The 17,843-nt window shown below is 41.6% G+C and overlaps 1 protein-coding gene across 2 annotated transcripts; it reads right to left on the bottom strand.

Annotated features, from left to right (window-relative positions):
- Window positions 1-292: 292 nt before the first annotated feature.
- On the bottom strand, window positions 293-17,637 carry LOC118374298 (MBT domain-containing protein 1-like). Of its 2 annotated transcripts, XM_035760678.1 has the most exons (17): window positions 17,488-17,637; window positions 16,408-16,609; window positions 15,978-16,111; window positions 15,681-15,801; window positions 15,314-15,396; window positions 15,031-15,148; window positions 14,700-14,834; window positions 13,791-13,879; window positions 13,441-13,666; window positions 13,272-13,327; window positions 13,048-13,152; window positions 12,688-12,835; window positions 12,380-12,462; window positions 11,871-12,105; window positions 9,184-9,255; window positions 5,736-5,909; window positions 293-4,631 (listed from the first exon to the last, which is right to left on the bottom strand). In XM_035760678.1, the coding sequence occupies exons 1-17, from the start codon at window positions 17,506-17,508 to the stop codon at window positions 4,510-4,512; spliced, it is 2,124 nt and encodes a 707-aa protein (XP_035616571.1). In that variant the 5' UTR covers window positions 17,509-17,637; the 3' UTR covers window positions 293-4,509. The 2 variants fall into 2 exon arrangements, with proteins under 2 accessions (XP_035616571.1, XP_035616572.1); XM_035760679.1 differs by lacking the exon at window positions 5,736-5,909.
- Window positions 17,638-17,843: the final 206 nt, after the last annotated feature.

The following is a 17,843-nucleotide window of genomic DNA, read 5'->3' on the forward strand; positions in this document are numbered from 1 at the left end:
TAATGGAACACCATATTACCTCGTTCTACTTCATATGACTCTTTGACCACCCCGTTCATTTCCTGTGGTGTTTAAACCAACGGAGGCTGGTGGGAGGAGCTATAGGAGGACAGGCTCATTGTAATAATGGCTGAAATGGAATGCATGGAACGGAGTCAAACGTGGTTTTCATGTGTTTGATTTTATTCCGTGACTGTAGTTCCTCCCACCAGCCTCTGGTTGAAACAGCATTGAGGTGAAGTAACCTATAGAACTACAAAGAGAAAAAAAAGAATTGGCATTGACAAATATGGTCATTTATAAGTATCATTTTAATCAGCGTAAAAAAATGTTCTTACAAAAATGGTTAACAGACACCTTTTCACAGCCATGCGGAAACAGTTTGCAATACTTGGAAACAAAAGACACAAATAATACAACCAATATTATGTCCCCAAACATTTGGTTTATTTACAAATTCAAGGTATTGTCTATCAAACCTCGATCACAGCACAAAATGACCAGAAGAAAGGACCTCATGTATCTAGATAGAGATGTACAAACCACATTGCAACCAAATTTCTACCACAAGGGTCAGTGTTTATCATTTCAATACTATATATTTTTAACAAATCATTTAGTTATTTGTATCCAAAATAAAACACCAAAACATAACTTAAGCCCCTCCATTCATAATTATTTCCCCAATAAAATAACTAAATCACTTTATCAAATATATATATAGCACCATGGTATATAAGGGTTGAATATAGTGGGGTTGTCACATACAAAAAGAGACCCGTGTTAGTATTCAAAGAACAAACAGAACACCTCATTCTAGATTGACTCCCCGCCCCCTACTTCCACTACACATTTAAGATCCGAAAGGTTTGGATAGGTGTAAGCAATATGCCTCAAAATGCCACTAAGCCTATCAAAAGGGCTAAATGGAGCTTGTACCATCTTTCTCATACTTATCCAATCCTTTCGGGTCTATAGGATACATAGGATTAGTGGCTAGGGGTCGATTTTAGAATGAGCGGTAGCACGACTAAAGACCATAACAGCAAACCAAGCTCAGTGTTTGTCCACAGAATGACCGTACAATTTTGCATGCACAAACTCAATTGATCCGGTCCCAAATCAGCCCCTCCCTCCACACACTTCCTGAATCGCCCCTTGTACACCTGAACAAATAGGTGTGAGCCTATAATGGCATCCTGTTCTTTCAGGTCTCTAAGGGGGGATTCAGAGGTGTTGATTTTGGATTGGGCATCTCGGTGACATTCCTGCATCCATTTCTAAGAATAAAGAGTCATTGTATCACTGAAAAAGAAACCTCTCTCTCCAAAATGTGATTGTGCATTAGGAATTATTTGGAAGGTAGCAGCAAAGTTGGTCTATAAACAGTTGTGTCTTTGTTTTTCTAAGATACGTAATTTGATCAGTTAATTGGTTAAGATAACCACAATCGTTTCACGCTTTCTTCATTCTCATCTAGTTCGTCATAGTCTGTGCCAGATCTGATTACTTGAAGTTAACAAAAAAACAAATCCTGAACTCCAAACCTTGTTCACATAAGAGGATAGTGACACACTACATTTAATTACTCTGCTGGACATTGTATATAACCTTAATATTAACAACTCAATCTAAAAACCCAGAGAGAAGAAACGGTAGAAACTACTGATCGTACATCCATTGGAAAAGGAACTACACATGGAAACAATAATTGAGGGTAAAAACCTAGCTACACAAAGCATGGTGTCAAACTGAACACTGATCAAGGGGCTCTCAATGCATTGTTAATCATTAGGACATGGTTTATGTCAAATACCTCACCAAATCAACAGAACAATCACAATACAAGAAACCATATCAAAAACAGGGGAGAAATCAACATTCAGACATGGGCAAGAAGAGACATTCATTTGTAAAGCAAGTTATTCCATGAAGACTTTCCTTTGAATAACTTTATGCAAAATGTCATTCTGTTTCATTTGGACTGTAAATGCACTTTGCTTGACCCTTGCAGCCAAGAAAACACCTTAGAGAAAAATGCAAACATTTCCTGAGAAGTTAATTGTCAACCTTACTGGTATATAGAAAGAGAGATTCTAGGTAATTTCCCATCTACTGCAACAATAACTGAGCTCGGTCAACTTTTCTGTACTATTCTATTTATACATAGTGGGTTCAAATAGCATCTATTATATTCTGTTTATAGACCATAGTTCACATAGTTGCCATAGTTATGCAATAGAATGTAGGTCAATTGAAGCAAGTATAATATATTGCATGTACCTTAATATCACTTCAGGGTGTTGTAATTCAGCGATCTGACGTAGCAAAATACAGAAAACATTATTGCATATTATTCCATTTTGAGGACTACCTCAAAATGTGCTGTTACAAATATCTGTGTTCGGTGTCTAGTCAGACATATGAGGATATCATTATTTTTTATTTGCATATGGTATATCAAGTTGCCCAAACCTGCATCTCAGATTAGAGACGCGTTATGATGTCTCTATTTGACTGCCAAGCTCATCAGGAGGTAGTACAACAATATAACATATCACTGCGAGGGAAGAGAGGAAGTCTAGATACAATTGTCACCACTAACTACCAGCTACAATGCACAAGCAGATTCAGGAAGTCAGGAGGATCTCCAACCAATCAGGAATCTAGCAAAAAATGTATGCGGTCTAATTGGTGAATAAAGAAGCCAATGGGAAAGGTTTTCTCCTGCTATAGCCTACTCCAATCAGATCCCATTGGTTTTGTGAACATACACTTACAAAAGGCTATCAACAAAGCAATGTTTAATAAACAGAGACATTAACACCGACAACGTTGTTATCCAGTGACTGGTTGAATACTTAACCACATCCATTTGGCTCTGAAATAAAGAATTAGCCATAAACAAGAGGGGGGAATCCCTAATCAAACAGTTTTGCATACCTCAATGTCGTTCTTCACACGTAGCCTACAATGTTTTATTTCTGATTGACATCATTTTAGGATTAAACTTTGCTCGATTGATAGAAATTCTCTCTCTTTTAAGGGACAGATTTATGAAGAGTTTGCACTTGTTTTCTTAGAAGAAAATAGGTTATGACAAGGAATAAGACATAATGGTTGAGTGTAATAACGAGTATCTAATGTGGTTTAGCTTTGTTTCTGGAGTTGTTTTCCTAGTTCAAAAAACAGACACTAGAGAAGTCTGGTCTTTCTATTCTAATGCTGCTGCCATGCTAGAGGTAAGGATGGTTCCAACAAGCCAAAGAGACTGGCTGTTTGCTCCTGTAGTGCAATCTGTGACTGTGTTAATCTAGTGTATCCCATTACACACACTAGCATACTACATAGTATAAATAGCCAATACTAAGTAGTATGTCAGTTAACATATTGGGGCACAACCCCCATCTAGTCCTATCACAAGGTTTCAAAACCCACTCAGGCCAAATCACTTTCCTTAATATCTATATAGTTCTATATTGAATAGGTCTCGTCTATGAATATGTATCCTTACTATAATATCCACGCCACTCCCCCAAAGAGCTGTTGATAACAAATCAGCATTTAAGACAAAATAACAACCCTCCAATTTAAAAAGTACAAAAACTTAAAAAAACAGAAACTTTACCAAAACTTCAAGTACTATTAGCAAATCAAAGCAAGTCCACCTGGCAAAATTGTTGGAAAAAAGATTCCTGTTTTATACAGCTTTTTCCCTCCCCCTCATTTCATCGCTTTCAAGACCGCGTGAAATAAAATCCCCCCTTACTTAGCTCTCTTACCTGAAAGAAATAAACCAAAGACCTATATATCTGTCACAGTTAGTGCAGGTGTCTGTGTGTGTGTCCCCGAGTTGTGTCAGAGGTCCTGCCTGGCCTACGGCAGGGTGGTGGGAGAGACAGAGTACCCAGAGAACAGGCTTCTGTAGTGGGCATCCAGAGCTCCAAGGCCCCCTGCCTTGATGCATTTATGGAGGAAGACAGAAAGCCACGGTCATATCCAATCATTCAGGGATGTGGGATTCTGATCAGGTTGTCCAGGTATCTTAGCCCTCTTCCCAGCCAGTGGCTTTAGGAAGTGTCCAGTTACCCGTTGTTTATATGGTATGTTGGTCTCACTGAATGAGTGACTGTCAATCAGGGCTCCAGGTTTTGATGTTGTAGCTGCTCAGAAGTGTTCTTCTCCCCTGGATGGTTTTGGGGAGACCCAAGTAGCTCCCTGTCTTGATTTTGTGGGGTAAGGGTTTGGGTTTCGGGGGATGTAGTCACTTAGTGTTTTTGGGTACCAAGTCCCCCAACAATATTCTCCCCTGATTGCAGTGTTAGAGGGCCATCTTTTCTGGACGAGGTTTTTTAGAGCTCTCTCTGCCCTGTTGCTCTTGTCTTGGTTTAGGGATGTGTCTTGTCTTAAGTTGGGGGTTGTAGGCAGTGTCTCTCTGGATGTTGGATTTCAGGGGTTTCTATTGTCCAGCTCCCCCTACCCTCCCAGGCTTAGCCCCGGTCCCCCCTGTCAACAGGGCTCCTGTTTGATGTAGTAGCTGCCAGAGCCGATGCTCTCCTGGTCTGAGACGCCATGGGAGAAGGTGAACTCATCCACCTCAGCCTGTTCCTCCTTAAGACGTAACAGAGACTCTAGAGTGAGTGAGGGAGAGAGAGAGAGAGAGAGAGAGAGAGAGAGAGGGAGAGAGAGTTAGCAAAATAGAGGGTTACATAATTTAAGAAATAGTCGAAACCCTGTTCAGCATACCAAGACAGATAATACATGTTTAACACCAAGACAGAAGAAAATAGCTAAACAACCATTTAAAAAATATATATATATAGCTATTGTATATATATATATCTCAGGGGGTAAACAACCATTTTTAGTCACAAAAAAAATTCAGCACAGGAACAGCTATCCTTGTTAATACCTAGCCCTCCATCTGAGCCTGTAGTTCCTGTAATGAAACCAGACTTGTAAAGTATATTATATCACCACTTTTCCTCCTTCCTGCAGACGTCCTGCTCACCTAGTTTATTTATTTATTGTTCTCCTTTATTTAACCAGGTAGGCCAGTTGAGAACAAGTTATCATTTGTTATCAACTGCGACCTGGCCAAGATAAAGCAAAGCAGTGCAATACAAACAACAGTCAATAATACACTAGAACAAAAGAAAACAAAACGTTTATATACAGTGAGTGCAACTGAGGTAAGATAAGGGAGGTAAAGGCAATAAATAGGCCATGGTGGCGAAGTAATTACACACTGGAATGGTAGATGTGCAAAAGATGAATGTGCAAGTAGAGATACTAGGGTGCAAAGGAGCAAGATAAATACAGTATGGTGATGAGGTAGATAGATGGGCTGTTTACAGATGAGCTATGTACAGGTGCAGTGATCTGTGAGCTGGTCTGACAGCTGGTGCTCAAAGCTAGTGAGGGAGATATGAGTCTCCAGCTTCAGTGATTTTTGCAGTTCGTTCCAGTCATTGGCAGCAGACAACTGGAAGGAAAGACGACCAAAGGAGGAATTGCATCACGAGGTGAGAGGAGAAATTGCCATTTCTCACATTAGTACTTTCACTTCAATAACATGACACAGAAACAAGTGAATAGAACTTGCTTTCATGCAGGTGTATCCAACACACAGCGATCGCCCTGCAGGGTCAGCACCTACAGTGGCTGAGGACTGACCCTTGTTAGCACCCTCTGTCTGTGTGGAGGTGTCAGTGGTTATTTATTGGCAGTGTTACCTGGTTTGTGGGTGTGATGGTGGTGGTGGTAGTGGTGGTGGGTGCGGGACCGGGGGGCCAGAGTGGGGCCCTGGTTGGAGTAAGGGGGCGGACTCTGCTCTTCGTCCTCCCCTGATAGGCTCCTCCTCCTGCCTGCCTGACTGAAGAGCCGACGACCAACCGGAACCTTCCGCTCTAGACACCAAGTTAGACTCAGGTAAGCTACTAAGGGTGCTTTCAGGTTGCTACCGCTCCCAACAGTGTAGATTTGAATGTTCGGTGGCATATGGTTACTTTATATGTATTTTCAATAATAAAATAAATGCTAACTTATTAACTAATTCATTACAGATCCTATTGTGTGTGTGTATATAAAGGTAAATGGCCTAGATAATCACATGATTTAATAAATTATATAGCATGTACCGTTGAAGTCGGAATTTTACATACACTTCAGCCAAATACATTTAAAATCAGTTTTTCACAATTCCTGACATTTAATCCTGTTAAAAATTCCCTGTCTTAGGTCAGTTAGGATCACCACTTTATTTTAAGAATGTGAAAAGTCAGAATAATAGTAGAGGATTATTTATTTCAGCTTTTATTTCTTTCATCACATTCCCAGTGGGTCAGAAGTTTACATACACTCAATTAGTAATTGGTAGCATTGCTTTTAAACTGTTTAAGCTGGGTCAAACGTTTCGGATAGACGTCCACAAGCTTCCCACAATAAGTTGGGTGAATTTTGGCCCATTTTTTCTGACAGAGCTGGTGTAACGGAGTCAGGTTTGTAGGCCTTCTTGCTCGCACAGGCTTTTTCTATAGGATTGAGGTCAGGGCTTTGTAATGGCCACTCCAATACCTTGACTTTGATGTCCTTAAGCAACTTTGCCACACCTTTGGAAGTATGCTTGGGGTCAATGTCCATTTGGAAGACCCATTTGCGACCAAGCTTTAACTTCCTGACTGATGTCTTGAGATGTTGCTTCAATATATCCACATCATTTTCCGTCCTCATGATGTCATCTATTTTGTTGAAGTCCACCAGTCCCTCCTGCAGCAAAGCACCCCCACAACATGATACTGCCACCCCCGTGCTTCACGGTTGGGATGGTGTTCTTCGGCTTGTAAGCCTCCCCCTTTTTCCTCCAAACATAACGATGGTCATTATGGCCAAACAGTTCTATTTTTGTTTCTTCAGATCAGAGAACATTTCTCCAAAAAGTACAAACTTTGTTTCTTTTCATGGCGGTGTTGGAGCAGTGGCTTCTTCCTTGCTGAGCGGCCTTTCAGGTTATGTCGATATAGGACTCGTTTTACTGTGGATATAAATACTTTTGTACCCGTTCCCTCCAGCATCTTCACAAGGTCCTTTGTTGTTGTTCTGGGATTGACTTGCACTTTTTGAACCAAAGTATGTTAATCTATAGGAGACAGATTGCATCTCCTTCCTGAGCGGTATGACGGCTGCGTGATCCCATGGTGTTTATACTTGCGTACTAATTTTTATACAGATGACCACCTTCAGGCATTTGGAAATTGCTCCTATGGATGAACCAGACTTGTACAATTTATTTTCTGAGGTCTTGGCTGATTTCTTTTGATTTTCCCATGATGTCAAGCAAAGAGGCACTGAGTTTGAAGGTAGGCCTTGAAATACATCCACAGGTACACCTCCAATTGACTCAAATGATGTCAAATAGCCTATCAGAAGCTTCTAAAGCCATGCCATTATTTTCTGGAACTTCTGAAACACTGGAATTGTGATACAGTGAATTGTAAGTGAAATAATCTGTCTGTAAACAATTGGTGGGAAAATGACTTGTGTCATGTACACAGTAGATGTCCTAACCGACTTGCCAAAACTACAGTTTGTTAACAATAAATTTGTGGAGTGGTTGAAAAACAAGTTTGAATGACTCCAACCTAAGTGTATTTAAACTTCTGACTTCAACTGTACATGTTCAAGTCATTTTATTCTGTTTAAATACAATATTGCAAAAATACCAATCATGTTTCAAACGGTTCAGAAGAATGACCTCTGATTTATTTATTTTATTTATCGGTTATTTTGCCAGGTAAGTTGACTGAGAACACGTTCTCATTTACAGCAACGACCTGGGGAATAGTTACAGGGGACAGGAGGGGGATGAATGAGCCAATAGTAAACTGGGGATTATTAGGTGACCATGATGGTTTGAGGGCCAGATCGGGAATTTAGCCAGGACACCGGGGTTAACACCCCTACTCTTACGATAAGTGCCATGGGATCTTTAATGACCCCAGAGAGTCAGGACACTCGTTTAACGTCCCATCTAAAAGACAGCACCCTACACAGGGCAGTGTCCCCAATCACTGCCCTGGGGTATTGGGATATTTTTTAGACCAGAGGAAAGAGTGCCTCCTACTGGCCCTCCGACACCACTTCCAGCAGCACCTGGTCTCCCATCCAGGGACTGACCAGGACCAATCCTGCTTAGCTTCAGAAGCAAGCCAGCAGTGGTATGCAGGGTGGTATGCTGCTGTGAAATGTTCTAAAACATGTTCTGAATACACCCAAGGTAAGCCAGACTCAAGTAAACCAGCTAGCGTGGTGTGTGACCACATGTCTAGACATAGCCCTGCTAAACCACTTCCTAAGACGTGGAACAAGCTGTGCTTGGAACATAGAGCTCTAGATGGATAGAACCAGTTTCAGCGTGGACATTGCCATTGAGGCCTTCCACCATTTTAAAGTGGCCAACTGGATGGGGATTTCTATGGGTTGGGAGTGATCAGCCAAAGAGCAGAGTATTGCCTCCTTCAAATTGGTTTGAAAATGGCTTTAAGCTATATCACTGCCATTTAGTGGCCACAAATGAATAACACACAAGAAGACTCCAACACAGCAGGGGACGATAAATCAACAATATTATCTTTATGCTTTTTCAAACACAATAGAATAACATTCACTACTTTAACATGGAGAGAGCCCCAATGGCACTGCCTATGTTGTCACGGACACCAGAATGGCACAGACAGAAAGATAAGTCCTATTTTTTATCTCTGTGGTATGGACCATCACACCCAGTGTTACAACACCCTCGCCACCTTTTTGGCACTCGCCCAGAGTACCGCAGCTTCCTGTCATGGGACTCATGCCAACCAATCAGATCCCAAAGAACAGACAAGAAAGAAGAAACTAAACATTAACATAAATTCTAAGCTAGATAGATTTCCCCCCACCAGAGTGTGGAACAGTGGAGGCTGGTGAGAGGCACTTTGGGAGGACAGAGTCATTGCAATGGCTGGAATGGAATCAGTGGAACAGTATCAAACACACGGAAACCATGTTTGACTCCATTCCAATGAATCCATTCCAGCCATTATTACAATGAGCCCATCCTTCTATAGATCCTCCCACCAGCCTCCACTGGTGTGGACCAGGGAAAGAGGGAAGCGAGTGATGATGAAAGAGAAGAGAACTCACTTTTCTTTTGTCCTTTGTATTGTTGGGCTTTCTTCTTGTGCTTAGGTACAGCTGCAGGGATTTCTCTGGCCACTGAAATTACAGCAAATAAACAGTGGCCTATTGTTTTACACAAATGTTTCTGCCTGTTAGTTTGGGACTCCAATCGCATGTTATCAAGTAATTGGTCACGTATTAGCTGGAACTTAATCCAATCCATCAATGAGAGCCTAAGTGGTAGTTGTTTGGTTTATGTGTTACATGTTCCTTTGTTACATGTTAGTGTGTTACATGTTGGTGTGTTACATGTTGGTGTGTTACATGTTGGTATGTTACATGTTAGTGTGTTACATGTTGGTGTGTTAGTGTGTTACATGTTGGTGTGTTACATGTTGGTATGTTACATGTTGGTATGTTACATGTTGGTGTGTTACATGTTGGTGTGTTACATGTTGGTATGTTACATGTTGGTATGTTACATGTTGGTGTGTTACATGTTAGTGTGTTACATGTTGGTATGTTGCACGTTGGTGTGTAACATGTTGGTATGTTGCATGTTGGTGTGTTGCATGTTGGTGTGTTACATGTTGGTATGTTGCATGTTGGTGTGTTAGTGTGTTACATGTTGGTGTGTTACATGTTGGTATGTTGCATGTTGGTGTGTTAGTGTGTTACATGTTGGTGTGTTACATGTTGGTGTGTTACATGTTGGTATGTTGCATGTTGGTGTGTTAGTGTGTTACATGTTGGTGTGTTACATGTTGGTGTGGTGTGTTACATGTTGGTTTGTTACATGTTGGTGTGTTACATGTTGGTGTGTTACATGTTGGTGTGTTACATGTTAGTGTGTTACATGTTGGTGTGTTACATGTTGGTGTGTTACATGTTCCTTTGTTACATGTTGGTGTGTTACATGTGTTACATGTTGTTGTGTGTTACATGTTGGTGTGTTACATGTTGGTGTGTTACATGTTGGTGTGTTACATGTTGGTATGTTGCATGTTGGTGTGTTAGTGTGTTAGTGTGTTACATGTTGGTGTGTTACATGTTGGTGTGTTACATGTTGGTTTGTTACATGTTGGTGTGTTAGTGTGTTACATGTTGGTATGTTATGTTGCATGTTGGTGTGTTAACATGTTGGTATGTTGCATGTTGGTATGTTGTTGGTGTTGGTGTGTTGCATGTTGGTGTGTTACATGTTGGTATGTTGCATGTTGGTGTGTTACATGTTGGTGTTACATGTTGGTGTGTTACATGTTGGTATGTTGCATGTTGGTGTGTTACATGTTGGTGTGTTAGTGTTTACATGTTGGTTTACATGTTGGTGTGTTAGTGTGTTACATGTTGGTGTTACATGTTGGTGTGTTACATGTTGGTGTGTTACATGTTGGTGTGTTACATGTTGGTATGTTGCATGTTGGTGTGTTACATGTTGGTATGTTGCATGTTGGTGTGTTACATGTTGGTGTGTTACATGTTGGTATGTTGCATGTTGGTGTGTTACATGTTGGTGTGTTAGTGTGTTACATGTTGGTATGTTGCATGTTGGTGTGTTACATGTTGGTATGTTGCATGTTGGTGTGTTACATGTTGGTGTGTTACATGTTGGTGTGTTACATGTTGGTGTGTTACATGTTGGTATGTTGCATGTTGGTGTGTTAGTGTGTTACATGTTGGTGTGTTACATGTTGGTATGTTGCATGTTGTTTACATGTTGGTGTTGCATTTGGTGTGTTACATGTTGGTATGTTGCATGTTGGTGTTTACATGTTGGTGTGTTACATGTTGGTATGTTGCATGTTGGTGTGTTAGTTGGTGTTATGTTGGTGTGTTACATGTTGGTGTGTTGCATGTTGGTGTGTTACATGTTGGTATTGGTGTGCATGTTGGTGTGTTACATGTTGGTGTGTTACATGTTGGTATGTTACATGTTGGTGTGTTACATGTTGGTGTGTTAGTTGTGTTACATGTTGGTATGTTGCATGTTGGTGTGTTAGTTGGTGTGTTACATGTTGGTGTGTTACATGTTAGTGTGTTACATGTTGGTATGTTGCACGTTGGTGTGTAACATGTTGGTATGTTGCATGTTGGTGTGTAACATGTTGGTATGTTGCATGTTGGTGTGTTACATGTTGGTATGTTGCATGTTGGTGTGTTAGTGTGTTACATGTTGGTGTGTTACATGTTGGTATGTTGCATGTTGGTGTGTTAGTGTGTTACATGTTGGTGTGTTACATGTTAGTGTGTTGGATGTTGGTGTGTTACATGTTAGTGTGTTGCATGTTGGTGTGTTACATGTTGGTGTGTTACATGTTAGTGTGTTGCATGTTGGTATGTTGCATGTTGGTGTGTTACATGTTGGTGTGTTACATGTTGGTGTGTTACATGTTGGTGTGTTACATGTTGGTGTGTTACATGTTGGTGTGTTACATGTTAGTGTGTTACATGTTAGTGTGTTACATGTTGGTGTGTTACATGTTGGTGTGTTACATGTTGGTGTGTTACATGTTGGTGTGTTACATGTTGGTGTGTTACATGTTGGTGTGTTACATGTTGGTGTGTTACATGTTGGTGTGTTACATGTTAGTGTGTTGCATGTTAGTGTGTTACATGTTGGTGTGTTACACATTGGTGTGTTAAGTGTTGCATGTTGGTGTGTTACATTTTGGTGTGTTATATTTGGGTAGAACTGTGGTGTTTGATCTCACTCTGTGCGGCTGGGGGCTGTAGCTGGTATCCGGTCAGCTGACACCAGCCCACGGGGTAGAGGTCAGACGACTGACAGTCCACCCATTGGTCGTACTCGTCCTCCCAGCCGTCAAAGTGGATGCGCAACAGGCGGTGGACGATCCGAGTCACAGTGGCAACACACACCAACCTGGGCTCCATCAGGTCCACGGCCTCCAGCTTCATACCCTGACGGAACCCGTGGTTAGGAACATCCTGGGCAGGGGCAACAAGATGGCGGAGGCAAAGACGAGAGACATTTTTATGTCCGTGGTCAATACAGTGTTTTTTCCATAACAATTTTTGAAAAATGTCTTACATCAAACATGTATGTTAGCGAAAAATAGATAAATAATTTGCCTTGTTGGTAATGCCTGCTTGTAGTCGTTTTTATTTCTAAGTATAATTTATGTGATCATAAAAAGACAGAACCACAGGACTGCGCTAACCAACAAAACAACACAGCCACGATGTCAGGAATCAGTCCTACCTTGTTAAAGAGCTTCACAGGAGCGGCTATTGAACTTGTTTCTCTGAGGTAGTCAAACCATTTAAATGGCAGTTTAGTGTACCCTGTGGGCAGAGTCAGTGGTAAGGCTGGGTTAACACATAACCCTTGACCAGAGAGGCCAAAGAGGAAGAGGAACAAGAGCTACCTTCAACAACTGGGACAAAGAGACTATCTCAATGAGACTATCCTTAATTAAATAAACAACGGTTGAAAAAGTAATAATACCTGAGTGAGGGAATGTTGCAGTCTGTAAAAGAAGGAAAAGAAAGATGGGGTAAGAAGTGTACCTCTAGGGTGTGTGAGTTCGATGTTGTTGATTTCACAGAAGCCGGCAGGGAAGATGGAGGGAGAGGTGGAGTGGTAGCAGAACCAGTCTGAGCCATCCGTCACCTCCGACCCGTCGACGCCGATCATGAGGTACCCGTCTGCCAATACCTGAAACAGACAGCAAACATCAATCTAAGATGTATACAACTCAAAACCTTAACAGGTGACCGGGGACTGAAAGTAAGTAGAGGGAAACCCCAATCCAGGGGAGCCAACAGCGGAGTAGTATGACCCTTGAATTCTACCATGGAAACGACCCAAACTGTTGCCATGCCGTTATTACAGTGGCTACACAGAAAGCGGAGAAGTGAGACAGTTACCTTTCTTACAGTGGCTACACTTATAGCTGAGAGGTTTAGAGGGTCGATGGCCTCTAGTTTCATCCTGTCCCTGAACCATTCACCATTCTGGTCCACGTCTTTCACCTGAGGAGATATCACAGATTCATTCATCATTCTGGATCCGTACATTGGAAAATAATCAATACAAACCACAGAGGCACAAAGATTTGGGGCATTGTAAACATGTGGTGTATTTACATTACCTTGGCAAACAGCTGGGCAGGGGCATCCATTTGACCATCGATTTTCTTTGACACATCTGGGAAACAAACATTGTCAGCAGAGTCCAAAAACAAACACATTGGACCAACTACCTACCTAGGCCGAACTCCCTAACAAATTAACTACCCAAAACCAACGAACTTGACTGACCGGATCGTTTGAAGCGGTGTCCGATGCTCCGGGACCATCCGATGGAGTGTATGAGCGGGGAGTACATGTGACACCAGAAGTCGTCAGAGCCCTCCTCGTAGACGAGCCTCAGCCGTCCCCCAATCACCTGCTCCACCAGGGCCACCCGTGTCCGGCACAGGTGAGTCTTATCCACCACCTCCACACGCATCAGCTTCTTAAAGGGGAACTGCATGTTCTCATGGACCTGGGTAGAGAGGGGGGGATGAAAGGAAGCGCTAAGAGTGGGTGCTTTTAGAGAACTAGGGAGAGTTTAAGCCATCGCCCTTACCAGTGTTTACATCTTGCAGCTCAATATGATGAAATCTTACCTTGGTGGCAAAGTCTGGTGGTAGAGTTTTGGCTCCAGTGAGACGCTTCACAAGAAAAGCTTTCCAGTTAGAGTACTTTAGCTGTATCGCTGAGAGAGAAACCAGAAACATAATCCACCATCAGTCTATCAATCTGTTTTCCATCTTCTGTTAAGATCAAGGCCTGTTAAAAAGGCCTGTTAAAGGGCCTGTTAAAAAGGCATGTTAAAAAGCCCTGTTAAAAAGCCCTGTTAAAAAGGCCTGTTAAAAAGCCCTGTTAAAAAGGCCTGTTAAAAAGGCCTGTTAAAAGTTAAAAAGGCCTGTTAAAAAGGCCTGTTAAAAAGGCCTGTTAAAAAGCCCTGTTAAAAAGGCCTGTTAAAAAGCCCTGTTAAAAGGCCTGTTAAAAAGGCCTGTTAAAAGGCCTGTTAAAAAGGCATGTTAAAAGGCCTGTTAAAAGGGCCTGTTAAAAAGGCATGTTAAAAAGCCCTGTTAAAAAGGCCTGTTAAAAAGCCCTGTTAAAAAGCCCTGTTAAAAAGGCCTGTTAAAAAGCCCTGTTAAAAAGGCCTGTTAAAAAGGCATGTTAAAAAGGCATGTTAAAAAGGCATGTTAAAAAGGCCTGTTAAAAAGGCATGTTAAAAAGGCCTGTAAAAAAGGCCTGTTAAAAGGCCTGTTAAAAAGGCCTGTTAAAAGGCCTGTTAAAAGGCCTGTTAAAAAGGCATGTTAAAAAGGCCTGTTAAAAGGCATGTTAAAAAGGCCTGTTAAAAAGGCCTGTAAAAAGGCCTGTTAAAAAGGCCTGTAAAAAGGCCTGTAAAAAGGCCTGTTAAAAAGGCATGTTAAAAAGGCCTGTTAAAAAGGCCTGTTAAAAAGGGCCTGTTAAAAAGGCCTGTTAAAAGCATGTTACTATGACCATGATTATGGAATGATGTTTACATTTGGGAGGTACGAGCGGTTTCCCGCTGGATGCGCACCACCCGACGTGGTGAATCTCTGGAACACAGAGGTTACACCAGAAGTCCCTGCTGGTGTCGTTGTCAAAACCCTCGTACCTCAGCAGAGCCTTGAACCCTGGGGAAGAGAACAGAAACAGCAAGAGCCTTTCATGGGACATCTTTACAACCCCATTACTGTGCATTCTTCAAAGAAATATTAACAACAGTCTGCTCATTATGGCAACAAAAAAACAACAACAATACTTTCAAAATGTTAGGAATTGTTTTGTTACACGGATAAAAATCCTTCAAATGGTTAGATGTGTTCTTACCTGACAGTTTGACGATCCCTGCTACCCAGTAGACTTTAGTAGAGAGGTTAGTATCGGAGTTGAGCACCTCGACCATCACTCCTTCAGCTAGGTCTCCCCAGCACGTACCCATAGGGACCTGAGACACCGAGAAATAACTAAATGTTACATAAGTTCATAATATATCCCACAGGGTACACTTGTGTTGATCAAAACCAGGTAGATTTACAGATATAGAACCTTAGCATCTGCAATAGACTTCAATACAGGACCATTTGAACGCCTCGCTGTTGTTTAAACGTACGTGCTTGAAGCAGCTGACTGGTGCTCCAACCAAGTTATTGCTACAGATGTACCGCCCCCAGTCAAAGCCTTCAACAGGAACCACTGTTGGGGAGAAGGAACAAGGTCAACATTAACTTCACTATACTGGGTCAGGACAGAGAATGTGTGTTCTTATGACTAAAACCATCTTCCATTCAAGGCCATTCTTCTGCATAACAACAATATGAGAGATTGTGTGTTCTGACTATAATATAATATATGCCATTTAGCAGAAGCTTTTAACCAAAGCGACTTAGTCATGCATGCATACATTTTACATATAGACGGTCCCAGTATCCTGGCTTTGAAGCACCATGCTCTACCAACTGAACTACAGGTGGACTCGCCTGCTTTTGACTTAGCCTGGTTCTGTTGTTGTTGACTTGCTTGGTACTGGGCGTAAGCTGCCAACTTCGCCATGAGAGGCTGTTTCTGTAACACCTTGGCCTTTTTCGTAGGTGGTTTACCCTTTAGTAAAAAGCACAAAACATTAACAGTGAAATTAGATTGAAGAAACCAAATATGCCCACACTTTCTACTGGTTATGTTCTCTTGCATTTCCAAAGGAAATAGAAGACGTTGTTCTAATTCTATCTGGCTACAACAAATAACATACAGAACATAGTATGGGATTATAAGGTTACCTGGAGTCGAGCCAAGATGCTGGCTTTTTTAGAGTTGGAGGAGTAACTTCTAGAGCAGGAGACGCTGCAGAAGCGTTTAGTCTTGGAGTAGAAGGCGTCTCGCACTCCGACCATCCCACACATCTCACACGTGGCTGGAAAAAAAGGCAACACATAAACGTTTCCTGGAAACTCAGAATAAAGCAGGAAATTCCAATTCATTCAAAGCAATTGTAGTCTTCTTTCATCAGTTATTTTTCTCAACTATATTGTATGAAATGACAGGATAACTATGACAGTAGCAGGCCGGGATCTATGTCAATCACAGGCAGCCACTTAATTCACTCGCTCAACCGGTTTCGTGCAATCACCCCAGATACACTGACTGACCCATAGTGTTCTTAACTGATTTATATCTATGGATTCTATATCAATATTTCCCTGTACTGACCCATGCCGGTCTTGCCGTCGGGATAGGTGTAGACCTGTCCATTGTTTTTGATGATGGGCAGGCTGGCGGGGATGGAGGGCACCTCGTCCTCACTGTCATCTGAGCTGGAGCTACTGGTGCTCTCCTCACTGCAGCTGTCGTACCGGTCAAACATCCCAAAAGAGTCCTGGCGCTTACGCTCCGAACGCGGGGTGCGTTCAGCCTGGAAGGAGCAGAGAGAGGGAACGCATGACGCCCTACTGAAACCAATTGTACAGTGAGGGGGATATAATATAATTTGACACTTGTTTTTCTTTCAACAAGGGAATAATCACAAATAACATGTTTTATTATGGCATATTAGTCCTAATCGAAGATTGGTATACTTGGAAACGGTGTACGGTAATCAATGTGATACAACAGCCACGCTGATATGTAGCAGATATAACTACCATGGCTACAGATGAGATGAGAAACATCCATAACAATACAGTTACTAGCATCGGATAACAAAATGTAACTGAGTCTTACATATATATGAATACAATACCCGTTTCCTTGCTATATAATCATAAAGCCGCCTAAGAGTGTTAATTTATTTACCACCTCTGCATATAATAGTAGCTGGTAGCTAACGCTAGCTTGCTAACTTAGCTGTCTGGAGAAAACACCTCCTAAACGATCCTTTCTCCCTCATCTTAATCACACTAACGTTACTGGCTAGCTAGCTATTTATATCGTTAACACTTAGCTAGCTAACATTGTTAAAAAGGATTGTACGGAATGAATGTGAGCGACATGGGCTGGGCCTTAGCTAGCAAACCTGTTATTCCAGTTCTAGCGTTAGATACTTGGCTAGCTGACCAAGCGTCTGTTACAAGAGTAGCCATTTAGCATGTAAAAACCGAATAAAGTATTCACATATTCACTTCCCAATAAAAATAAGGGCTGTTGGATATTGCTATTTTGTGGTTTAGGGGATTCAATCAGCTGTTACTACAATCCGATAACGAAAGTGAGGCGCTAGCTACGGCTAAAGTTAGCAAGCTTGCTACACAACACATCGGATACGGACGGACCACATCGGGAAAATTAACTCACCAAATCCCTTGTGTTCTCCATCAGCCCTTCATATAGTTACAGTATTTTATTGGCACAATTTTAATAGTAAACCCCCCAAAGTAGGGGGTTTAATAGCTTGAAAAAGCTCAACTCAGAGCCCCGAAAGGAACTCAAGCAGGATAGTATCAACAAAAATACAATGTATCAAATGAGCATGCGCGTTCAGAACCCACTTCGCTGTGATTGGTCAGTGCTGAACGACAACACACAGAAACAAAACAATTGTGTCAATAGTCCACCCTACTTTCATTAAATGTAATTGACTAATATCACAATTTTCGATTGTAAAAGTAAGAGCAACGTGACCTGCCAAATGGTTCATAGTCAATATACTT

The sequence above is a fragment of the Oncorhynchus keta genome, chromosome 3, assembly GCF_023373465.1.
Source record: "Oncorhynchus keta strain PuntledgeMale-10-30-2019 chromosome 3, Oket_V2, whole genome shotgun sequence".
Taxonomy (NCBI): domain Eukaryota; kingdom Metazoa; phylum Chordata; class Actinopteri; order Salmoniformes; family Salmonidae; genus Oncorhynchus; species Oncorhynchus keta.